Source organism: Typopeltis vanoorti, chromosome 1 (genome assembly GCF_054136105.1).
Source record: "Typopeltis vanoorti isolate ZY-2024b chromosome 1, IOZ_Tvanoo_1.0, whole genome shotgun sequence".
Classification (NCBI taxonomy): domain Eukaryota; kingdom Metazoa; phylum Arthropoda; class Arachnida; order Uropygi; family Thelyphonidae; genus Typopeltis; species Typopeltis vanoorti.
In genome coordinates, this window is record NC_143549.1 from 108,041,624 (window position 1) to 108,066,994 (window position 25,371).

General features: G+C 35.3%; 1 protein-coding gene across 4 annotated transcripts in view; it reads left to right on the forward strand.

Annotated features, from left to right (window-relative positions):
* Nucleotides 1-25,371, forward strand: part of mor (SWI/SNF- related protein mor) — a 442,374-nt gene that overhangs the window by 241,678 nt on the left and 175,325 nt on the right. For all 4 annotated transcript variants that reach the window (XM_090398829.1, XM_090398819.1, XM_090398811.1 and 1 more), the window contains exon 13: nt 21,134-21,205. In XM_090398829.1, the coding sequence (XP_090254955.1) occupies nt 21,134-21,205 (72 nt within the window). The remainder of the gene's footprint in view (nt 1-21,133; nt 21,206-25,371) is intronic.

The window sequence follows — 25,371 nt, forward strand, 5'->3', positions numbered from 1 at the left end:
TTTTCAAAACCCACATGGTCTCTGCCAAACCTTTATTGTTCTGTCACCACATTCGAGGTCTGTCATAAAAGTAATGGGATTTTTTTTTTTAATCGCAATAATTGGCAGCACTGTTGAACCAATAATTACACAGTGTATTAAAGTGATTCTTGCTATTTCCATCAGTATCAGTTTCTCATCAGTAGGGTAAACACCTGTTGAGTTGTGTGTTTTTAGTAAGTGTATGCCTGGTGTTCATCATGAAAATTGAGAGGCGAAATCTTGACCAACGCTGTGCAATTAAATTTTGTGTTAAACTGAACAACATTGCTACTGTTGTTCAGTTCAGTAATTTTATTGTTTAGTCAATAATATTAAGTGGGTGTATGGTAATGATTATTTATCTCATGCTCAAGTGTTTAAATGGCACAAGATGCTTTTGAAGGGTGAGAGAAAGCATGAAGAGGTCCAAAACAAAAACTATGATTGTCATTTTCTTTTGATGGCATGACATGGTCCACCAAGAATTTGTACCTACTGGAGTGACTGTCAACCAAATTTACTACAAAGAAATCTTTGAATAGTTGCAAAAACGCATCTCATGGATGCATCCAGAGATCACAAATGATTCTATATTGCATCATGACAATGTGCCTTCTCATTCTGCCCTATCAATTTCACAAGTATTTAGCCAAAAACTGCATTCCACTATTGTAACAGCCACCGTACTCGCCCAACTTGTCTCTGTGACTTATTTTTTTCTCCAGGCTCAAGAACAAGGGTACCATTTTTGAGACTAGAAAACATCCAAAGAGTCTGACATGGGCCATAAATGAGCTAATAGAAGAGGACTTAACAGAAGATGGAAGGAATGGTGGAACCAGTGTATTTCATGTGTGTGTGTGGGGGGGGGGGGGATGGTTCCTTTGAAGGTGACCCACAATATATCAGACAGTTATGAAATACGTGATTTTATATGAATTGTCTCATTACTTTACTGCTAGACCTCATATGATTTTCCACTATTTCCTTTGTTCTGTTTCTTCTCCACTTTCTTTGTTTACTGTTTCACCTACAGCTTTCTCCCCAATATATTAATATCACTCTTAGAAGATTGTGAGTGGTTATTCAAAGATTAAAATACTTCAGTATTTTTCAGCTGTCAATATTTTAAACTCTTCATTGTGTGGTGGGAAGTAAATTAAGAACCAGTTAATGTGCTCCAGTGGAAGGGCTATGAATGATCATTCCAGTATACACCTGCTTGAGCTTGGCACAAGGGATTCTGAAAAGTTTTCTCTGAGAATTGAGAGTTGGGGGGTCAGTCTTTTTTTTACCCAAACTACTCTATAACAGTGGTGTTCAACCCATCGATCGCAGAGCGATTTTTGGTCGATCTCATGTTTATTCTTTAATTAATATTTTATAAATAATATAAATAAATAATATTTTATTTATCATTATTTTGTATTATTTTTTAATTCTCTTTAAGTGTATTGCTATTGTTTATTTATTTTTCGCTAAAATTGTCAAATCAGTAATTTTCTTATAAGTCCGGGTAAATGAATTAATTTGGATCAGTGGAAGTCAAACAGCGAGCCGAGTGAATGCGATTATAAGCAAAGCACATCGTATGCATTTTTTGTAATCGTGTTTACTCGTAACTACATCACATACTTCCCACTACCCACTGTTAGAATTTCAGTTGAGTTTCAGTTGCTCTAAATTTATCATTGGATTTACCATTATTTTGTTTGCTAATTGATAAGTTATAAACATTTTTTATTTTAATAAAATATTTAACATTTTTTTTTTTTTAATTTGAGGATAATCATGAGTGTATCAAAGAAAGCGGAGACGTATCATTTTCACAAGGAATGGGAAATGGATTATTTCTTTACAATGGTAAATGGAAAGTATTGTTGTTTGATTTGTAATTCATCTGCAGCAATTCCAAAAAAAGTAATATTGAGAGACATTTTCGATCGCTTCATGCAAAATATGAAGATTTTCCCAAAAATTCTGAAATACGTGAATCAAAAATTATAAATTTAAAGGCAGGACTTTCTGGACAACAAAATATGATTTCGAAAGTAATAAATATTAGCCACTATTGCATCTTTGAAAGTGTCATTTATTAGCAAAAGCAAAAAAGCCTTTTACTGATGGAGAGTTAATAAAAGAATCTTTATTTTCTGATTTTAAAAATAAAAATGAAATCATTTTGAATATTAAAGATTTACAACTTTCCAGAACAACGATTATGAGAAGAAATTTTAAGTGCCGATCTGAATACTCAGTTAATGTCAAGCATTCACCAGTGTGTTGCATTTTCATTACAATTTGATGAATCAAACGACTTCACTGATACTGCTCAGTTAATGGTATTTATTCACATGGTATTTCAAGATTATTCAAGTAAAGAAGAACTTTTGAAAATTGTACCATTATTGGGAAGGACTATGGGGAGAAGACATTTTTTCAGCATTTGATGAATTTGTGAAACAACAAAAACTTCCGCTTTTTAAACTTGTGTCTATTACAACTGATGGTTCTCCTGCAATGATAGGTAATATATCAGACTTCATTTCATTATGTAAAAACGATGACAAATATCCAGATTTTTTTAACATACCACTGTATTATCCACCAGCAAGTACTGTGTAGTAAAAGATTAAACATAAAAGTTGTTTTGGATATTACATTTAAAATTGTAAATTCTGTTCGAGGAAAAGCCCTGCAACGGCGGTTATTTAAATTACAGGCAGATGATGATAGGGAACTTCTGTTGTACAATAATGTTCGCTGACTCAGCAGAAGTAATTTTTTTAGAAAGATTTCTTGTATTAATTAACGATATCAAAAATTTTCTTGATGAAAAAGGAGATATTTATCCACAATTGTGAGTGATAAAAGATGGTTGTTACTTATCATTTTTAGTAGATTTCTGTACAAAATTAAGCGATTTAAATTTAGAGTTACAAGGTAGAGATAAAAATTTAATTGACATGTTAAGTTCAATAAAAGTTTCCAACAATACTTACTTTTATTAAAGAAAAATATAAATGACTGCGAATTTAGACATTTCCCATATCTAAAATTTTTTGAACAAAATCAAGAAATGCTTCGCTGTGATTTAAAAGAATTTATTCGTGAAATAGAATTAGTTGAAGAAGAAGAAATAAATTCAAGATTTAAAGATTTTAATAAAACTGAAATGATTGTATCTTTTATCAATAATCCATTTCAAGAAAACTTGAACATCACAGAAATTTCAAATAAAATTAGTGGGCTGTTTGATATAAACCAAGCTGAAGTAGAACTTGAGATAATAAACATTCAGAATAGTTAAATTGTTCATATTTGGTGTAATATATTAAAACTGAAAACTTTATTAATAAGAGACCATGCGATTTAATGAATAAAATACAAATTGCCAACTAGTTTCACTAGCTTCTGTCTAGCATTATTAAGGCTGTACTGGTGTAAATACAAATGCACCAAGTTACATGAATACAGAAGTGTTAGTACCTATCAGGCCATTACATTTGATAATTCTCGTTTGGAAGTGCGCATGCATTAGTCAGAATCTGGTACATGACCATGTGTTGTGTGGTTTTTCGCGAATTGTAGTTCTGTTAAGCTGAGAGAATTGATGAGATTTTTCATATGTCTTTAAGAATAGCACCCTGATTTCTATTTAAATTGCTGCCTGTGCATAGCACCACTGCTGATTCTTTAAAAGTTCTGTGTCTGTAGTCATCCTCGATGTAAGGCATAGAACTGTTTTACCATTCTATAACTTGATTGGATGTCGAAAAAGTTTGCGCGAAAAATTCTGTCGTGTTTCGGATCGACATACTTGTCAGAATCCGCTTTTTCAAATATGAACGTCATAAAAAATCAATTAAGAAACCAAATTACAAATGATCATTTGGATGATTGTCTGCGATTGGCCACTTCTTCATATCAACCTGACTCTGTAAATATTGTGAGGTCTAAACATGCTAAATTTCACATTAACTTTTTTTTAATCAACCAGCACTTTTTGTAACTTGTAAGTTTGTAATCAATCTGTTGTTTTTTCTAACTTTGGTTTTCCAAAATATAGAAATAAATATTTTATTCCAATATATTTGTTATATTAAAATAATTAAAAGTGATAAATAAATTTTTAAATACGCAAATAAAGTTTTTAGGGCTGGAAGAGTGGATCCTCCGAAGTGAGTGAGTGTATTTAACTGCATAGTTGTGCGTAATCAGATATCAGGTTGGGGGAACGTGATCTATATAAGAGAGTAGATCTCCGAATAACTTAGTATAGAAAAGTAGCTCGCATAGTAAAAAAGGTTGAACACCACTGCTCCATAGCAAACCTTGCACTGTAACAAACTATTTTTTGATTCTTGGAAGTTCACTATAGCAAGCATCTACTGTACTTTGAATTCCAAACAATTAATTTTTCCACTTCAAAGTCTGGTTTGAGTATGTTGATAATATATTTATAATTTGTCTATACCCCACCCAGACTCATCATATTCTTCAGTCACCAAAAAGTCAACATAACTGTATCGTGTTTTTCTTAAAAGGTGGACAAGAATAACACTTCACTTTTGCTTGACATCCTCATCCTGTACTTATCATCTCCCAGAACTAGGATCATCAGTATTAACTCACAGAATAAAAGAAATTTGCTATTCAAAAGTCCTTTAACTAATACAAAATGCTTTACTTGGGGGTGGTTACAGGAAAGGGGATGGCCATGGTTTTTCTATTCTGTAAGCAACAGAATCAACACCACAGGGATAACTTTAATAATGAAAACTGCATCCCATACATTAAAGGCATTTCTGAACAAATCAGCTATCACATTCAAATATCGTCCAAGCATCTACAGATTCTCCCTTCATAGTCAGGGTGGACTCACTTTATGCTATAATTAACATGGAATCAACACTTACAAAGATAACTTTAATAATAAAAACTGTATCCTATACATTAAAGACATTCTGAAGAAATTGACTATCACATTCAAATATTCTCAGAGCATCTACAGGAAACCCCCTTCATAGTCAGGATGGATAGTACAGGATCACATGTGGTTTAATATATTTTTGCCAAATAGACCATATGCTGGAACATGAGCATTATATCTAGTTCCTTATTACAGTAATTTAGGATTAACCATCACTTACTGATTTAGGATTAACCATCACCACACACATAGGAGTGTTGGTAGCTTGCTCCACCTTTGCAACGAGTTTTTCTGGTGTTGTACCACCTTACCCCAGTCCTGAAGATACTTTCAGGCGCAAACTTTGTTTGCTCACACTTGGATAAAGGATTAAACTAATTTTATTAAACCATCACTTACCTTCTCCACCAGACCATATATTGACATGAAAGAAGATTCAGGGAAACGAAAGGGACTGCAATATATAAACTGCATCTCAAGAATGCTTTGAAATTATATAAAATACATTAGACTCACTTTATGATCACTTGTTCCCCCTTCCCAATGCTTTTACACCAGGTTATGATTGCATTGTTGGTGAACAAGGTTTTATAGTTAGTATGATGAGTTTTCCACAGTGAGTGGGCTATGGAGATGCCTGTTTAATGATATTTCCAACATGTATTTCTTATGCATATCAATAGTTGTCTTAAGCTGTCTACAATAAACAAGGACTTTAGTTTGCCACAGTTGTCAGTTATTTTGATATTATTTCATTTTCAGTCTGTTGATCTTTTTTTTACTCTTCTTCTCCCCCACCCCTTCAAATTTATTAATATGAGTTAAAGCTGTTCATGATGCTCTTAGCTTGGGATTTTAGTCTATTAAACTTGATGTTGTGCAGTGGCTCTAATAACTTATTAAGTATAATGTTTTCATAACCCATGAATTGGTATGTTATCATTTATTCCAGTGATGACATGTAAATTCTGATTGTAATAAAAATATCATCATTTTCACCTTAAGATGTTCATCTAGGGTGGCAATGGCATGAGATCCATGAAACATCTAAATTCATATTTGTACTAGGATATACATGTAACTAAAACCAAAATTTGTTCAAAATTGATTTTATGTTTCTGAGGAGGAAAACCAGAGCAGCCAGAAGAAAATCCCTTCACAGTCTGAGACTAATTCAGCACTCTCAATACTGGAGGCAGCGGGATGAATAGGGTGAACCATATTCTGACTAATTACCAGTATGGCCAAACTTATCACATATTAAGTCACTGGCATATTGGTTGGTTTGTGCAAATTCACTCAAGTTACTATTTATTCATTCATTCTCTCACAGTTTGTATTTATATTGATTTAATTATTTTTTCATATACATCAGAGACATGACAGTGCTTGATAGGTTAATTGAAATTTATGTATAATGATTATCTAAATGTAGAAATGCTGAATGCAACTTCCAGCAATAACTATCTTATACTGTCTTAAAGTTACTTAAATTCACTCACTCTGTAACCAGTGGAAGACTCTTGCACATATTTTCTACCCTAACAGTAAAAAATGAACTGCTATCTATTTTATATATGTCCTGAATTAATAAACCTCAACTTATAAACCTCAGTTATATCTTCCCTCTGTATCCTATTGATAAATTCATCAGATTGCAACTAGCCAATCTGTTCTCATGTTATGATATGTTCCCTTTTGTCAATCTGAATACTATAGATTTTTCTTGAAATCCATTAAAAGCCTTTGTGTGTAAATGTGGGAGCTATAATCCAGTATTGGCATTAAATTTTGAATCCTACTTCTTCATCGACTCTTCCACTGTCTTAAGTTCATCTTATAAAAACTTAAGTCACCTGAACAACGGACTGCTCAATCCCACTGTTCAGTGATTAATTTTACTTTTAATATTTGAACCAAGATAGTTTATGAATATCTCAAACAGTGGTTCTGACACCACTGTAATATCCTGCTCCTCACTACCCAGCTTTTTGAAGACTCCTCTAAGCACCAATTCCTGTCATCTATCAATCAACAGATTTCTTATCCATCTTATTGGTGATCATCAATATCTATTTGGTACCTTTTAATTTATAAGCTGTTATGTGGGACACTATCAAAGACTTTGCTGAAATCCAAATAAATCGCATATTTTTACCTTTGTCTATTTCCCTCATAATGCCTTCATTAAAAAAGTAAGCAGATATATCATAACTGATCTTCCCTTAACAAAAAAAAAAAAAAAAAAAAAAAAAAAAAACATACTGTGTCAATAAGTGATTCTTGTGAAGAATTTTCTGAATATGATTGCTAATTAATTTTCCATTACTTTCTCAGTAACATTAAAGAAGACTTTCTGGTCTATAATTCTCCATTTTATGTGACACATTTCCTTATTCATTGAAATAACTTTTGCACACTTCCAATCAGAAGGAACTGTTCCTAATTTCAACACTCATTGAAGATGATCAGATGTGGATTAATTAACCCTAACATACATCTACTTATTACCAAAGTATATGTATGTTATTATTATTATATCTAACCTTATCATTGCCAAGTGATTTAAGATGTGGAATATTTCCTCTTCCCATGTTATGTCATTTATTGAATCTTGTCCTTCAAGCTGTGATTTCTCTTCTAACAATTATTCACATGTACACTTGTAGTCTTTTAAACAACCCTAGTTTTAGATCATTTGTTGAGTGATCATTAAATCATTGTTGTGTCTGAGGTGTCTGTCAGTGATCACTGACAGACACCTCAGAATTTTTGCCATTCCCTACACCTTTTTTTTGCACTACTTCTAGCTTTATTGAAATCACTTACTTTAAGTTCCAGGTAAAAATACTCAAGTGATATTTTTCTAGTCTAGCCTGCATAAAATATCCTTACTTCTCTTATCATGGAATTGCCTTAAATGGTTTTTTTTTTTTGCTAATGCTTTTAAAATCAGAATCTTGGTCTCTCTCTCTCTCTCTCTCACACACACACACTATTAAAAATACTTCTCCATTAGATTCATATGCTAAATTCCAATTATTTTCACTCAAATTATCACATTCTATACAGAACACTTATCTCCTACTGTGAATTGCCTTCTACTGAATTTTTCAGTTCTCTACCTGACTGTCTCTGTTTTTTTTCTACTCATAAGCAATTTTTTGCAGTGATATAGTTTCCATATCCAAGTAATATTCTGCTAACTAATCCAACATCTGGTAAATCTTCAGTTACCCCTCCCCCTCCAATTACACTTAGTGCATTGCACTATTTAGATTTATTGGTTTGTAAACTAATAATATAAAATAAATAATATAATATGGATTGGTTGCTAGTGACAAAGAAATGCATCAACAAATAAATATGATTGGTGTGAAAAGATAAATCATAATGGGGACTTTAATTATCCAACATTGATTGGGTAGCTATGAAATCACATGGGAAGAATGAAACTGAATTTATTAAGCTGTCGTGAGATAACTTTCTCAAGCAGCATGTGATAGAGGGAACTCGAGGTCAAACAGTGTTAGATCTAATTATAGTGTCAGAAGTGGGGGTTCAGTTAAAGACATAACTATTATGCCTCCAGTTGGTGACAGTGATCATGTGGTACTCGCTGGAAGTGGCTAAGTGTATGAATGTTCCATTCAGAAAAGGTTGCATGCTGATCTACAAAGCAGGAAATTATGACCACTTGAGGAGTGTGCTGGATTTGCCATGGTATCAGTTATTGAATGGGAAGGATATTGACAGTGCATGGGAAGTGTTTAAAAAAATACTTAAATGATGCAATATCAGAATGTGTCCCTAGAGTTCGAAGAATAAATAGAATAGGATAGTAAAGAATAGAAAAGAATAGTAAAACATTTAAACTATTTAGGAAATTTTTAGTGAAGATGGCAAATTAAATATGGAAATAGACAACAGAATTCGCAAAACTAGTATGATAGAAAGTCATCTGAATAAATTTATATGGAATAAGAGATCAGTTAGTTGTCAAAACACTAAAGTAGCAAAATTTTAACTTATGGATCTAAGATCTGGGATAGAAATAAAATACTTGATCAAAGACTGCAGATGAGAGATGCGAGAGGTCTGAAAAAGATTACATGGAATGAAGATTCTATCAATTATAGTTTTCATATTAAAAAATGAGGATATTTGGTAAGGAAGTTCACAATGTTAGCATTCAGCAATATGTGATCAGAGGTAATCCTAGGTAGTATGGTTACTTAAACAGAATGGGAAAGGAAGGTAATCGAAACAATTTTTGTCAGGATGGTAGGAAAAAGAACCAGAGCAAGGCCAAAGTCCAAGTGGATTGATATTTTGCTACAGCATGAAGTGCCTTAGAAGACTGATATATAAATAATGACAATATCGAAATCACATAGATAACAAATTAATTTGGAGGATAGAAAATTATCAATAGGAAGATAGTAATGGTGTAAACATTTCATGTAGAACTACCATAATATGCTCTACCCACCCCACCCTCTATGAGGGTACATATCAGGAATGTGATGATGATGATGGTTGTACCTGTTTTGAGGGTTGGTGGTGGTGGTGGGGCAAGCAAACCATTAATGTTACTTAGCTGGCAGAGTGGTTAGCGTATCCGCTCTCCAGCCAAGAGGCTGTGGTTCGAATCCCGCGTAGGCATGGATGTTTGTGATATCCTCTCCCAATATGGACTTTGTTACCATAGGAGTAGTAGACCCAAAATCTCCTGCAGTGGGAGAGGCCTTCACCCTGCAGTGGGTAGAAAAATAGGCTGTCAATGTATTTGATGTTATTTCAAAAGCACACATTTCCTGTTTGGAGGGAATAATGGTAAATGAGCATTTTGTTCTGCCTTGCTTATTAGAGACACAGGCAGCTAAAATCAGTGTTTATTGGTAGTATGCAACCAATCCCCCCGCACAATTTTAATATATCTCTAATCCACGTTATGATGTGATCGTGCTATTAGGTCCCCCCCCCCCCCCAAAAGCGATGGCAAACAAATGATGTTCTGGCAATTTCACTCAACCAAATTGGGTTCTGTATTGACTTAAACCAACAGCAAAGTAATGGTACATTATAATGAGATGTCATGCCAGCCAGGTCATCAGACAGTTAAACAAAACTATGACTTGTTTTCATCAGAGATCTGGAGTGAACAGTAACAGAACAATAAACTGCAGTAGAGCCAGAGATATGCGCATTAGCATGAAAGTATCAAAGAAATGGTACTCATAGAAGAATTAGAGAAGAACTTGTCAGCATAATTGGTGTTACTAAAAATTAAGAGGATTAAAACGTGAGATACTGCTAAATAATGACTAATATATTCTGGCAGTGGTTATATGGGAAAAGAAGAAACCAGTGCATTCAATAATAAACAAATATTATAATGATGTGGGCAAACCAAAAAATGGGTAATTGGAAAGCAAGACAGCAGTTGTTCTTCTGGTCCCACACAAAGTTTTACTAAGTAGTAAGGGGAGTTTTTTTGAGTCATTATACAGGACAGTTAACCTAACAAAAAGCAAAAGGAAAAGCAGTTTCTTGTTTGTGATCTAAACAGCAATAGGAAATTAATAGCAAAATATAAAAATGCTCTCTGAAAATTAGGAGAAAAGAGCTAAGCCAATAAAAACGTTAAATACTTTCTGGCTTCTGTCCAAGATGTAAAGTATTCATTACTAAGAGTTAGCCTCATCATAGCAATCACAATATAACAAACTATTGGAAAGTTCTGGATAAGACTCCATAGGTACATTGCTTTGCTGAAAAATTTACAATACCATTTCTTGTAGCCATTGTTCACACAATACCTATCATATCTCTCCTTGAACTCATTCACTGACAAAGCACTTGCATCCACCTCTAGCAATCCTTTCACCACCTACTAAGCAAAAAAAAAATCTAATCTTTACATCTTATATAATTTCAGGTGTGGACCCTTTCTTCTCTTCCTTTCTTCATGTACTGAAAAAAAAAAAAAACTTTTCATCATGAGTCCTATTAAACATCTTTAATAATTTACACACTTCTATCATGTCACATCTTATTTGCATCTCAGCTAGTTTTTGAAACCTTTAACCTATACTTATAAGGAACATTCCATAGTCCTGCCACAAATCTTAGTCGCTCACCTCTGGAACCTCTCCACCACTTCTTCAACTGCATGGAATATCTGGTGTGGACCAGATATGCCTTCACTGGTCCAGATGTCACCTTATTAAAGCTATATAAATGAGTCACTTAATGGTCAAAGCCAAATAACTGGAAGGAGACCTCCATATCGCCTTTCAGGAATGTTGAGAATTGACTGGGCTTCTGATCTAATGTTCACTCCTCACCTTCACGTGGTTCACCCCATTAGTAGGTATTTACTGGGTAATGAGGATAGGCTGGCAATTTGAGACTTAGCCAAACAAATTGTACTCTCTTTTGACTCAAACCACAAATGCATGTGATGGTACAACATGATGAGATTTCATGCCAGCTGGAGTGTTGCCCGGTTAAACACTGCCCCTGCTGTTTTTGTCAGGGGGAAACAGGGCAACAGTGAAAAGTCAGCTACTGGAACATGTTCCAACTCAATATCTAGAAAAAGAAGAATAAACCCAAAGTAAGAAGAACTGAAGATAGGTATTAATGGAAAGGAAATCAAATTTGCAGAAGAATTGGAAGAGCACCACATGGACATAATTGGCATTACTGGGAAAAAGGAGACAAAAACAGGTGAGATGTTACTAAATAAGTATAGGTGTTATATTCAGGTAATAATGATCAAGGAAAGGAAGGAGTAGCATTCAACACCAAAGATGAAGATAAACTTGGTGGGAAGGCAGTTTCAAGTATATTGATGTGGGCACACTATAAAATGAGGAAATGCACAATGAAACGTATTTGTGTCTAAGATCTCGCATTAGGTTTTTTTAAAAAAAGAAGTGAAAGAATTTTTCAAGTCATTAGAACAAGCAGCTGTCATAAAGAAAATGGAAAAAGCAGCCCTTGTTGGAGATCTAAAGAGTAGAGTAGGAAATGAATCCCACTAGGCATATAGGAATTTTGGGAAACTGGAGAAAAATGCAAAGCTAATAATAATGGATGCAGACTAGTCATTACTGATACCATGTTCCAACATTCAGATGTGCTCAAGTTCACACGGAGAAGAAGTCAAGAAATATGAAAACCCTCATTGACTGCATCGTTATTGATAGTGATATCTTCATGCTGGATCAAGATACAAGAGGATAGAGAGGATTTGAAAGCAGAAATGACCACTACTTAAAATGCATTTTACATTGAAAAGAACAGTATGAATGAAAGTTTTAAAAAGAATGAGCAGCTTTTACAGGTAAATTGTAGACTCAGCTATACAAACATTATTGAATTTTGAAGTGGTTTGAAAACAAGAACCAAACCTTAAATTAAAGATACTGAGAAATTATATACTTGGTTTAATCCTTTATCCAAGTGTAAGCCAACAAAGTTTGCACCGAAATATGATCAGAACTGGGGAGAATAAAAAAAAAAATTAAGAACCAAACCTTGGAGGCTCAGTGGCATACTCTGAAGAAGACATTGATTGATAGAAAAATATGAACTCCATGGTGGACACAAAAGTTAAAGAAAAGTTCTGGAAAAAAGAAGAAAACATACCAAATTTTTCTACCAAATAAGTCAGCAGATGCTTTAAAAGAATACAGAGAAAAATGTAAAAGAGCTAAGCTATGTGTGAAAGTAGCCAAACAAAAGTCATGGGAAGGCTTCAGTAAGAATATAGAAGATCAGGAAGGAAACGTAATGTTCTGGAGGCTATAGGGGGAAAAAAAAGCTTAGAAATGGAGGAAAGAGTACTTTCCTCCATTTCTAAGAGTAAAAGGAATCAAAGATGATAAAGGTGATATGAAAACTGAAGATAAGGATATCTTAGATGTCTGGAGTAATTACTTTGAAAGAATGTTAAATGAAACAAGCAGTGACAGAACCATACTAGAGCATTTTCAAGAGGAATGCAAAGAATACATATCATTATTTGAGGTCGAAAAAGCTGTCAAAAACTTGAAATGTGGAAAGGCAGCTGGATTAGATGATATTCATCCAGAAATGCTTAATGGAGATATACAAGTTTTGCAGTGGCTACATTGCATAATTCAGAGGACCTGGTCAAAAGGTCAAATTCTCGATTATTGGAGTAGCACTCTCATAGTACCCATCTATAAAAAAGAGAATAAAGCTGAATGTGAGAATTACAGAGGAATTTCTCTACTAATGTTCCAGGTAGATTTATGCAAGCCTACTTGAAAAGAGTTTGAGAAAGATTTTGGAAGAGAAACTTGGAAAGGAACAATCTGGGTTCAGGCCAAATAGAGGTTATCAAGATAAGATTTGGTAGTTAAAGTATTGGGAAAGTTGGTTAAAGGTAAAATTCAGGAATAGGTGGATAAGAATATGATACTCTAGTGGGCAGTACAGTTTTGTAAAAGATAGTGTCCTGCCTTAATTTGTTCACATTTTATAATAAAATGACTACAGAATTGGAGAAAGGAAATGTCACACCATGATAATGTTGGACTTTGCAAAGGCATTTGACAGAATACCGACATGGAAATTATCACATAAATTGGAGCAAATGATAATGGACATTATGCTGGTGGCATGGATGGCTGGCAACTTGTAGATAGATACCAGTGAGAGAGTAGTATATGGTGAAGTAGAATCTAGGAAAATGAAGGTGATCGGTGGAATGTCTCAGGGCCATGTACTAGAACTGCTTCTTTTAATTTATATATATTCATGATATAAGGAATAATTTAAGGGGTAGGAGAGAGATTCATTGGATACTGATAATGATGAAAAGAGGAAGCAGACAGTAGTTGATAAAAGTGATGTAGGTATCCTGCAGAATGATTTAAATAAATTGACATTGTAGGCAAAGGATAATGATTATTATTATTATTTGTGACACCTACAAGGAGTCCGAAGACATCATGGGAGGACACCTGCTGTACAACTCTCTACCACCAATCATCCACTGCCTACTACCACCACATCTAGTACGTATTTTTTGTCTGTAAATTACATGTTCTGAACGGCCGATTTGCTTGTATGCGGGAGAAAAAAAACCTTACCTCTGTATGTAATTGGCTAACTCACCTTCAATTGGAAAAGTCCATATAAAGATTCATCCCATCACGACGAGAATCGAACTTAGGCCTTTTCTGATCGAAGGGCACAATGTACCGTCGTCCTTCCAATTGCACTATGCAGGCACTTAATGTTCATGTTTAATGTTGCGAACGTTAAGTTTATGTACTCTGGGATGAAAGGATTACATACTCTGAATCACATTGGTTGATGGTATTGGATTGTAGAAAATTGATGAAATTAAGGATTTGGGATTAATGATTGACAGAGTTGATGTTTCAGAACATATTTCAAAAGCTGACAAAATAGCTCAAAAGATTGCTTGGGCGTTGAAAAAATACTAACGGTAAAGGCAGGAAGGTTATTATTTCTTTTTATATCTTTATTTGGCTGGATCTTGGCTACTGTGCACATGTTTGGTCACCTGAGTTTCTTGGGGATCAGAAGTTGGTGGAGAGAATTTAGAGGTGAGTGACAAAACTAGTGACTAGTCTATGGAATGCTCCCAATGAGGATAGATTGAAGGTGTGGGTTGTAAAGTTTATTTGATAGGCAGAAAAGAGGAGGAAACATTATAGAAACTTAGAAGTTACTACACAAAAGAAATTTTTCAGCATATTATAAATAGAGATGGAACTATGGGTAACCCTGAAAGTTGTATAAAGTGTGGTTAAAGGGTGTGTAGACTAGACTTTTTGCTTTGAGAGTGGTGGTGAGTGGAATTTTATTTATTTATTCTTATGGCAGAAGGAATACAGAACAGCTGCAGGTCAATGTGCAGTCTGGAAAGCCAATCCAAGGCCTCATCCATCACCTTATGGATGTCCTGTAGGCCACCACCGTGAAATTGGCACCTTGGGCAGTCATTCACAATATGAGTAATCGTCTGAACTATGGGAGAACAATCACAATAAGGGTGGTCTACCAGCCTCCATTTATGTAGTAGGTAGCCACATCTGCCCTGGTTAGTTCTGATCCTGTTGATTGATGACCAAATCTTCCTAGGAAGAGCAAAACCAGGCTGCAGAGCACAGGAATCTTCTACCAGGAAGCCATTTGTTGGGAGATTGTTGGAACAGTATTCTCTCCACATGTCAGGTGTTGATGGTAGGGCAGCTGAAGAGAGTTTGTCCATGGACCAGAAAGGCTTTCTAGATTTTAGGCAAAGACTAGGTTGATTTATGAGAGTCTGGTGCAGGGACAGGAGTGGGTTGCTCATTACTTCATTAAAGTCTTTAATCGACGCTTGTCTTCTCTGTATGTTTGGTGGAGCAATGTTAGATAGGACAGGCAGCCAGGAGAGAGGGGTGCTTCTCATTGTCCCACTAATTGTGCACATGGTAGAATTTAGCTGGGTGTCTATAATGTTAGTGTGTGCACTTCTTTCCCAGACAGGGGGCACAATATTCTGCTGCAGACAATGTGAGGGCTAGTGCAGACAACCTTAGGACTTCTGCACCACAACCCCAGGTTGTTCCAGCAAGCCTTGAAATTATATTGTTCCTCATTTTAATTTTGTTGCACAGGTTGGTGATGTGCCTTTTATAGGTTACGATTCTGTCCAGGCTCACTCCAACGTATTTTGAGTGAGTTCGTGTTCTACAATTTTTCCACAGAAAGAAAGGTTGAGGTGCCGATTTGCCTCTGCATTGTTCAGGTGACATACTGTGGACACAGTTTTTGTTGGATTTGGCTTCAAGTACCACTGCTTGAAGTACTCTTCCAGGATGTTCAGGTCTGTGTTCAAGGTTGATTCCAGGTTGGCAAAGGAGGTAGATTGATGTAGGATTGCTAGGTCATCAGCGTACATATACTTGCTTCAGCTGGTATGTGGTAAGTCGTACACATACATTTTAAAAGAGTAAAGGGGATAACACAGAGCCCTGTGGGAGACCATTGTGAAGGAATCTGGGCCTGCTCTTTTTCCCGCCAATATGGACCCGGATCTTTCTGTTGGAGAGAATGGATTCAAAAAGCTGGAAAGTTTTTTTGCACTTTATAATATTTCCTAGCTTTATGAGGAGGCCCCTGATCCTGACCATGTCATAAGCTGATGTTAGGTCAATGAAAGTGGCTCTGGATTTAAGTTTCTTCTGGAAGCCTGCTTCAGTCTGTGTTGTCAGGGCGAGGACCTGGTCACAGCAACTTCTTCCCGGCCTGAAGCCAGCTTGTTCAATCGGGAGTACTCTTTTGATGAGTGGCGAAATTCTTTTAAGGAGAATTCTTTCAAAGAGCTTAAATTTAGGTGGAGCAAAGCAAGGAGATAGGTCGTAGATGTTTGACATCATTTGGATCTATGTCTGGTTTGGGCACGGCAATTATTTTGGCTTCCCTCCACAGATTTGGTAGTTTTCCAGTCATTTTAATTTTTGAGAAAAGGGCGGCCAGCCATATTTGGCCTTGTTGATCGAGATTGTTTAGAAACTCGGGAAGGATACCATCCACTCCTGCAGCCTTGCCATTCTTGGTGAGTTCTTCTTGTACTCCTTTTCCAGATACTGGATGTACAAGTTCAGGATCTCGGGGCCCGTCTTCAGGATTTGTCTGATGGAAGACTGCACAGTAATTTTCCTGATAGAGCTGGGATGTATCTTGGAGGTTTTCAATAAATGATTAGCCATTTGATCAGGAGTTATCTCTGTTGTTTTGTGTATTGTTGGTTCTTCCCCCACTTAATTTTCTCAGAAGTGACCAGCTTTTCTGGCTAGATGTAGGGAAATCGAGTTCATAGATGGTTGCGATGAGCTCCTTAGCAACAGTTGGGTCTTCAGTCTCTTCATATTTGGCTAAAAGTTCATCAGTTTCTCTACTTCAGCATGAGATGTATTGTTTTCTGTAGCCTCTAGGAATAGAGGCTTTGGCTGCAGTTTTGATTAGTTTGACAAATCTTGGACAGCAATTGGGGTGAGTGGAATTGCTCTAATGGTTTGCTTGATTTGTTTCTGAAATGCATTCCAGTTGGACCTGTGAAGGTTCCATCTAGCGATTGGTGTTCTACTGATGACTGAGATTGATGTGCCTGTCTCTATTAGTGTAGGACAATTAGAACAATGCTGACTATTAAGGAATCTGTTGAGGACTGTTCTGGTTGTTGGCAAAGGGTGGTCTTCAGTCTTTAGAGAATATGCACAGATCTGGGGTGTAGGTTCTGTTCCATCTGACTGAGTGGAGAGTGCCTTTCTGCTTGACATCGTAAATCAAATACAGGTTATATGTATCCATCCAGTTAACTAGATTATTACCATCCCAGTTGTTAGAGGAGTAGCCCCACATGGTGTGATGAGAGTTGAAGTCACCAACATAGATAACGGGGGTGAGGTGGTGGCTGGTCCATCTGATCAGGCCAGGATTGCGATGGTGGTTTGTAAACTTTAATACCTGTGGAGTATTCTGCATCAGATAAACTTTGGGTTATGTCCTTGAGGCCAGGCCATGCTTGGAATGGCTGTTATAAGACACAAGAATTAGGCCTGGGATCTTTAGTCTATTGAGGGCTGTGTCAGGCACATGGGTTTCTTGGAGAGTCAAGACGTCAATTGTTTTGTCTTTGGCTATTTTGCCGATGACTTCAGCTTTGGATTTAGATAGTCCTATGTTTAAGGAACATATCTTGAGAGAGTGTTGTTTAGGGGACTGTAACTTATTTTTCAAAGCTTGCCCTCCACCCAAACATCCAATGCCATCCTTGTTATTTCTGGCGGCAATAGAGCCGGCATGGATCTTTTTAAGTTTATTCATTATAGTTGCTGTGAGTCGTCCAGGAGGCTTGGTACCTTTGGATGCCTTGTTTGAGACATTAGCTTCATGTTACCTGTGATTCATCTCTGGGGCTTCTTTTGTCTGAAACACCAGCAATGTACCACAAAGTAACACTTGTTGAAAGTTTATTTTTCACTTGGTTAGACTATAATAAATTTAGTTTAATCCTTTATCCAAGTGTGAGCAAACAAAGTTTACGCCTGAAAATATCCTCAGGACTGGGGTAAGGTAGTACAACACCGGGAAACTCGTAGCAAAGGTGGACCAAGCTAACATCCCTCCTATCTCAGTATCTCCCATAATGCAAAACACATCTCCTTGCGGATATGTACGAGGGCTGCTCAATAAGTAATAAGACTAATTTTACTGTCGCAAAACCACTCATCACAATATTAATTTCTTTGGAATAAAGAAATGTTGCTGTCTGTATTAACAAAAGAGGTTGATAGATGGCATATACGGGCTGATGTGCCAGAGTGTCACGTGACTAAACGCAAGCTTGTTTCGGCGCACCTACGGACCATGGCCAGTCGTCGAAATGGAAGCGTCCTTGGAATAGCGTTATGCGATTAAATTTTGTGTGTGTTTGCAAAAATCGGCATCAGACACTTTTAACATGATACGCAAAGCTTTCCATGATGAAGCAATGTCGAGGGCAAGTGTTTTTCGCTGGCATAAAACTTTTAAGGAAGGAAGGCAAAATGTGGAAGATCTTGAACGTGAGGGAAGACCTTCAATGTCCATCACAGAGACAATGATCAACACAGCAGCGATTATCATCAAGGAGGATCGCAGAATTACAGTACGCCAGCTGCATGTTGTCCTGAATATTTCTGTGGGAAGTGTTCACTCATTTGGGACTGAAATGTGTTTGTGCCCGATGGATTCCGAAACTCTTGACACCAGAGCAAATGCAGCATCGAGTGGATGTGTGCACAGAATGGAAAGAAAGACTGGAACAAGAGGGCGTCAACTTAAGCTTGTCTGATGCTGATTTTTGCAAACGCACACAAAATTTAATCACTCGTAGGCATGCCAAAACAAGCTTGCGTTTAGTCACGTGACACTCTGGCACATCAGCCAGTATATGCCATCTATCAACCTCTTGTTAATACAGAAGACAGCAACATTTCTTTATTCCAAAGAAATTAATATTGTGATGAGTGGTTTTTCCACAGTAAAATTAGCCTTATTACTTATTGAACAGCCTACGTATAATGTTATGCATTAAGGGAAGGGCCACTACCCAGACTAGTTTGACCTTTATTGAGGTCTCTTCAGTGGGAGCCAGGCCCAGAAGTGGAGATACCAGGCAGAAGCAATGGCTAGGTCATCCTTACTTATAGGAGTTACCTTTTGGCAACTCCTATAGGTAAAGATGACCTCACCATTGCTTCTGCCTGGTATCTCCACTTCTGGGCCTGGCTCCCACTGAAGAGACCTCAATAAAGGTCGAAACTAGTCTGGGTAGTGGCCGTTCCTTAATGCATAACCTATACATATCCTCAAGGAGATGTGTTTTGCATTATGGGAGATACTGAGATAGGAGGGATGTTAGCTTGGTCGACCTTTGCTACGAGTCCCAGTGTTGTACTACCTTACCCCAATCCTGAAGATATTTTCAGGCGCAAACTTTGTTTGCTCACACTTGGATTAAGGATTAAACTAAATTTATTAAAGTAACACTTGGCGGGGAGTGGCCACGGGAAGGCTGTCTCAATCCACTCACCTCTCTATAGAGGTGAGTGGAATGTATTGCCATGATGAATGAGTGGAATGAGTTTAAGGTGAGGTATGATAAGTATTGTGTGTGTGTGTGTGTGTGTGTGTGTATAAAGGGTAGTAAGGGTGTCTTGTGACTCCATGGAGATACCGTATCTGTAAACTAATAATAAAAATTGTGTCGAAATGGTTGAAATGTTTTACTTTTCGTGTAGGTTCTACTTTCGGGATGCAGTTGATGTTTTCTATATTTGTGCCTATTTTCACAGACTTCATATTACTGATTTTCATACCAAATTTATTACAGTAGTTGCATTTTAGTTAAGGAAACTTGCAGATTTATTTTGGATTTATTTAGAATAATGACATCATCTGCATAAAGTAGAGCACTAAGATTATTAATAACTTCAGCTTAATTATGTAATCTATATAGATGATGAATAACAGTAAAAATAGTATGCTCCCTTATCTCCCACCTGATTTAATATGAAGTCGTCATTCTGTACCTTCTTCACTTTTAACTGCTGACTTACAACTCAAATATAGACTGTTTTTTCTGATATATATACAATATAGAACTACTTTTCTCTTAGTATCTTGGTGTATGTCTTTCCCATATCTATGAAACTTAAATACAGATCAAATATTTGTCTTTAAAGTAAAAATCTGATTCTGACAACCTGTATTTGGTCTGAACCCAGTTTATTCTTCTCCAAGCTCTGTTCCACAGTTTTTCTTAGCCTTTTCTGAAGTATTCTTACATAACACCCATTCCTCTAATTTTCTTACATTGTTATATTTCATTTATTATAGATGATATTATGAGCATTACTCCAATAATTTGGAATACAATCCTCTAACCAGGCTTTCTGAATTATTTAGCATTGCCCCTTTATAATTCCTAATGCCTGGTTTTATACCTTTTATACTTTTGATATTTGAGCGTTTATGGTTGAATATCATTTACTTCAGCTGCCTTTCATATTTTAGGTTTTTTTATCATTTTTTTACCTCAAGTATTGATATGTACTCCTGATTGCCTTCTCTTGAATCTTTTTTATCATTATGCCCACTGCTTCTTTTATTGAGCAGTTTTTCAAAGTAATTACTCCGGGACATCTAGATTATCATTAGTTTTTGTGTCACCTTTATCATCTCTGATTCCTTTTACTGTAGTCTTTCCTCCAGGTTAGAAAGATTTAGTTTTGAATTTGATCTGCAATGTGAGTGACCATTGTAAAAGCTTTTCTCTCCTGAAACACAGGTTTTTCATCCTGCAAAAGACAGATTGGCTGGACTGTTGACAGACAGTGAAACTATGTAATTATTAGTGTTGATTATGTATCTTTACTCTCTAGTTGCTTTAATTATGAGCTAAAACAGTATGACTATCAAATTTGTTGTCTTCTTTTCATTTTTTGAGTATAATGAAAGAAGCTATAGAGTAGTTTTCCTAAAAAAAAAAAAAAAAAAAAGTTGTAAGTATAATTGCTTTTGTCATTGTTGCTATTAAAGTAGTAATTTCAATTTAAATTTGAACTTTTTTTTTAGCATCCATTCCATTGAAAGAAGAGGTTTACCAGAATTTTTTAATGCAAAGAACAAATCTAAGTCACCAGAGGTGTAGGTTATATTTTATTTTTATTTAATATAATTCAGTTATTTATTTTCATAATGGAAAAAAGTACAATTTTAATGTATAATTAATCCCAATAATATTATGTGATATTATTAGAAATGTGATACCTTTTAGAGAAATTTAATTCCAATTAATTGATAGTTACAATTTTCTCTTGGAGAAAAATCACATTTAGATGCCAGAATTTGAATTTTCTACTCCTTAAATTTCTCAGAAAATTTAACCCTTTGAAACCCAAACTTTTGCCATCTTTCCACAGTATGACTCTGACTCCCAGGTAATTTTTGATTCCTCTGGAAAAGATTTTAAGTTTTCCAGTATTTTAACTGGAAACTTTAAGAAATCTTACAAGGTCTTCGATTTTGCAAGAGAAGTGAAATCTTTTCTCTTTGTGCAAGAGAGCATCAAATCTCCTTTGCATTTTGTCTACTGAATGGGGTATGGATTGATTTTCATTCTTTCATCTTTAAAATGTGCTTATACATTCAAAGCTGGATTATTGGTCCCAAATCTATGGTTCGGCAAAGCAGAGTAGCCTGTGATAGTTGAATCCCATCCGTCATTATCAGGGTATGTGAATAGTTAGTGGTGTTTTTTGCAGATTGCCCACTCTAAGTTTTTATGTTGGAACAAATAAACCATCTCTGTCACTTTGACAGAAACAGTTATCTCTGTGGGTGTACTGCTGAGTTTCCTGATATTATCATACTATATCCAACCAGATCCCACTTGATTATAGCAGAGTTGTATGTCATTCATCTTGTAAATGTAAAAGAAAATCAGTTCCAAAAAGTGTGTAATTTATATTAAAGACGCCAAGAAATTTAATTATCATCCAATGGTATTATTACACCAGATCATAGAGGTCAAATTCATGTATTTTATACAGCACCTTTTCTGGGTTGTTATAAAGTTCACATTTAGAAATATTCATACAATTTAGTAAATGCAGTGGTGATGCTTCCTCAATGTTACAGATTTTGCAGATGGGGAAGACATTTATACCATCAAGTTTTAATCAAGCTAAACTTGATTGGTCTTGTGTGGCCAGTCTTGAGGCGAGAGATCATGGTAGTGGCACAACGATTAAACATGGAGTCGATGGTAGCTCCTGGTTTTTCTGCTGAATACCAGTGGGGAGTCATGTCCTGGAGACTTATTCTTTTTATGTCTTCTTTTTAGTAGTTTTAAAAAGATTAAAATCTGTGGTATCACTTGATGTTGCAGCCATTTTTGCTACTTCATCTGCAGTTTCCTTTCCCTTTAATCACATATGGGATGGAATCCATTGCAAAATTATTTCAGAATCCTTATTTAGTTTTTTTTTTTTTTTTTTTTTGCCATGTCTCTAAGTATTTCTTGATGGCTAGTGTAGTAGTTCTTAATAGCTTGAAAGGCTGCTAAGGAATCTGTGAAAAATATAAATTCCTTTGGATTTTGTTTATCCAAATGTTGCAGTGCTGTGTAAATGGCTGTTAATTCTGAATGGTATGAATTGCATCCTATACTGTTGGTTGTTCTATATTTTGAGAGCCATAGATAAGTACACTACTCCCAGAATTGCCATTTGAAATTTTGGAGCCATCTGTGTAGATCTTTGAGTCAGGTCTATATTCCATTATTTTTGAAAGAGCTAATGATCTCTAGATTTCAGGGTTTTCTAGGCTTTTTGTCTCATGTTTCCCTATTTCAAAATTATTCAGTATATTTTTCCTGTCTTGATATGGAGGAAATGCTGGTTAGTTGGCTATTTTATTTGGACAATCCAAGGAAATTTTATTTTCCATGATTTCATGCATTGTTAATTTTTTTTTTTTTTTTCTGTTGATTGGTTGCCGCTTTTTAAAATGTTCACTTGTTCTATGATGTGCAAGGTTGGCTTTTTTTCTACAAATTGAGTAAGATTTTCTTGCCACCTGTTGTTTTAAGGATACTTGCGACATAAGACTGAATGATATAATCACGTAATCACAAGAAAGATATTTATTTAACCAAATATTTCGGTCTGGAAATAGCAGACCATCGTCGGTGGTATTACAAGAACAGTTTAAAAAAAAAAAAATAAAAAAATATACAAGCTAGAATACTAACAATAGATCGTTGAAATTAGAACATGCCGCATGATGTTATATCACTAAGTATGAAACGAAATATTTTGAAGTAGAAACATGATTGAATTTGCTATAAAAAAAAAAAAAAAAAAAAAAAAAAAAAAAAAAAAAAATTAATGAGTAATCTTGATTAGGCTTTCCCAGATTTTTGATATAGATGTGCAGTCATTACGATTCAGGTTGGGATGATGGAGCAAGGCCTCCACGCTTTCCTTGAACAAACGTTCGAACCTATAACGGGATCTATGTAAGAGGCGAGTTTTGGACCAAAGGATGCTGTGGTCAGTTTCAATCCCGTGTTGAGCCAAACCAGACTTTTCAGGTTTATTGTGAAGAATGGATGATTGATGTTCTTGGATTCTTTTTTCAAGAGAACGTCCAGTCTGTCCAAAGTAAGAGAGATCACAGTTGCAAGGAATTTGATAAACTCCAGGAAGAGATAAAGTTGAGCGTTTGTCTTTAGGAGAAGGAAAATGAGAAGACAATTTGTTAATAGGAGAATACGTAGCTGTTAAATCATATTTCTTCAAAATTCTTGCGATAGGTTCTGAAATACCGGAGATATAAGGAATAGGTACTCGACGTATTGAATCTTTGTTGTTTTGTGGAGGATTATAAGATGTAAGAAGACGTTGAATACTTTTTTCAGAAAAGCCATTGAGTTTCATGTGTTGCTGGATAGTAGAAAGTTCTTTCTGTAGATAATCAAAAGTAGAACAATTAGTTTTGGCTCTTTTGATGAGACATTTTATAATTCCTGTTTTTTGACATGGATGATGGGCTGATTCTTTCAGAATATAACGACCTGTGAATGTTGGTTTCCTGTATACTGTAGTTGTAAGAATATTTGAAGATAATCGGATGAGGAGAACGTCTAAAAAAGATAACTGGTTGTTTTCTTCTAATTCCATAGTAAACTTTATGCGATGATGTAAGGAATTAATACTGTTTAAAAAGGAAGATAAAGTGTTTTTACTGTGAGGCCAAATAGCAAATATGTCATCTATATATCTTACCCAAAAAGATGGTAGAGGGAAACTAGATGTGAAGAGGACTTTTTCTAAATGTTCTAAATAAAAGTTGGCTAAAGCTGGAGAAAGAGGACTTCCCATGGCTGTTCCTTCTACTTGGCTATAAAATTAATCTTACATTGGCAACTCGAGTTCTTTTTTAAAAAACTCCTCAGATTTCTTAGAAAAATTAAAAGATGTCTCCTTACAACCTACAGATCTTATGGTTAGTTTTGATATAGAATCTTTATACACCAATGTACCTCTTAAGGAAACTTTAAAACTACTTGCTGACATCTTTCCTCAAGATATTATAAAACTATTCGATTTCGTTATACATTCTGGTTATTTCATATGTCAAAACAAATTTTATAGCCAAGTAGAATGTTGGGATGATGGAGGCCTTGCTCCATCATCCCAACCTGAATCGTAATGACTGCACATCTATATCAAAAATCTGGGAAAGCCTAATCAAGATTACTCATTAATTTTTTTTTTTTTTTTTTTTTTTTTTTTTTTTTTTTTTTTTTTTTTATAGCAAATTCAATCATGTTTCTACTTCAAAATATTTCGTTTCATACTTAGTGATATAACATCATGCGGCATGTTCTAATTTCAACGATCTATTGTTAGTATTCTAGCTTGTATATTTTTTTATTTTTTTATTTTTTTTTTTTTTAAACTGTTCTTGTAATACCACCGACGATGGTCTGCTATTTCCAGACCGAAATATTTGGTTAAATAAATATCTTTCTTGTGATTACGTGATTATATCATTCTTTCTTGCCACCTAATTTTTAAAGGAACAGGGTTTGATTCGAATTCTGCTATTTTTCCAGGAGTTGTATTCCTTATTACTAAATAGTTTAGGGAAATAACAACGTAGACTAGGATATACATTAAAATAACTTTTTTAATACAAATCCAATATTTCGGCAACGTCACGTTTCCATTTTCAACAGGAACTTGTGAGCAAGACACGTGCACACAGGCATAGCAAACAATAAATGAGGACGAAGCAGGAAGCTA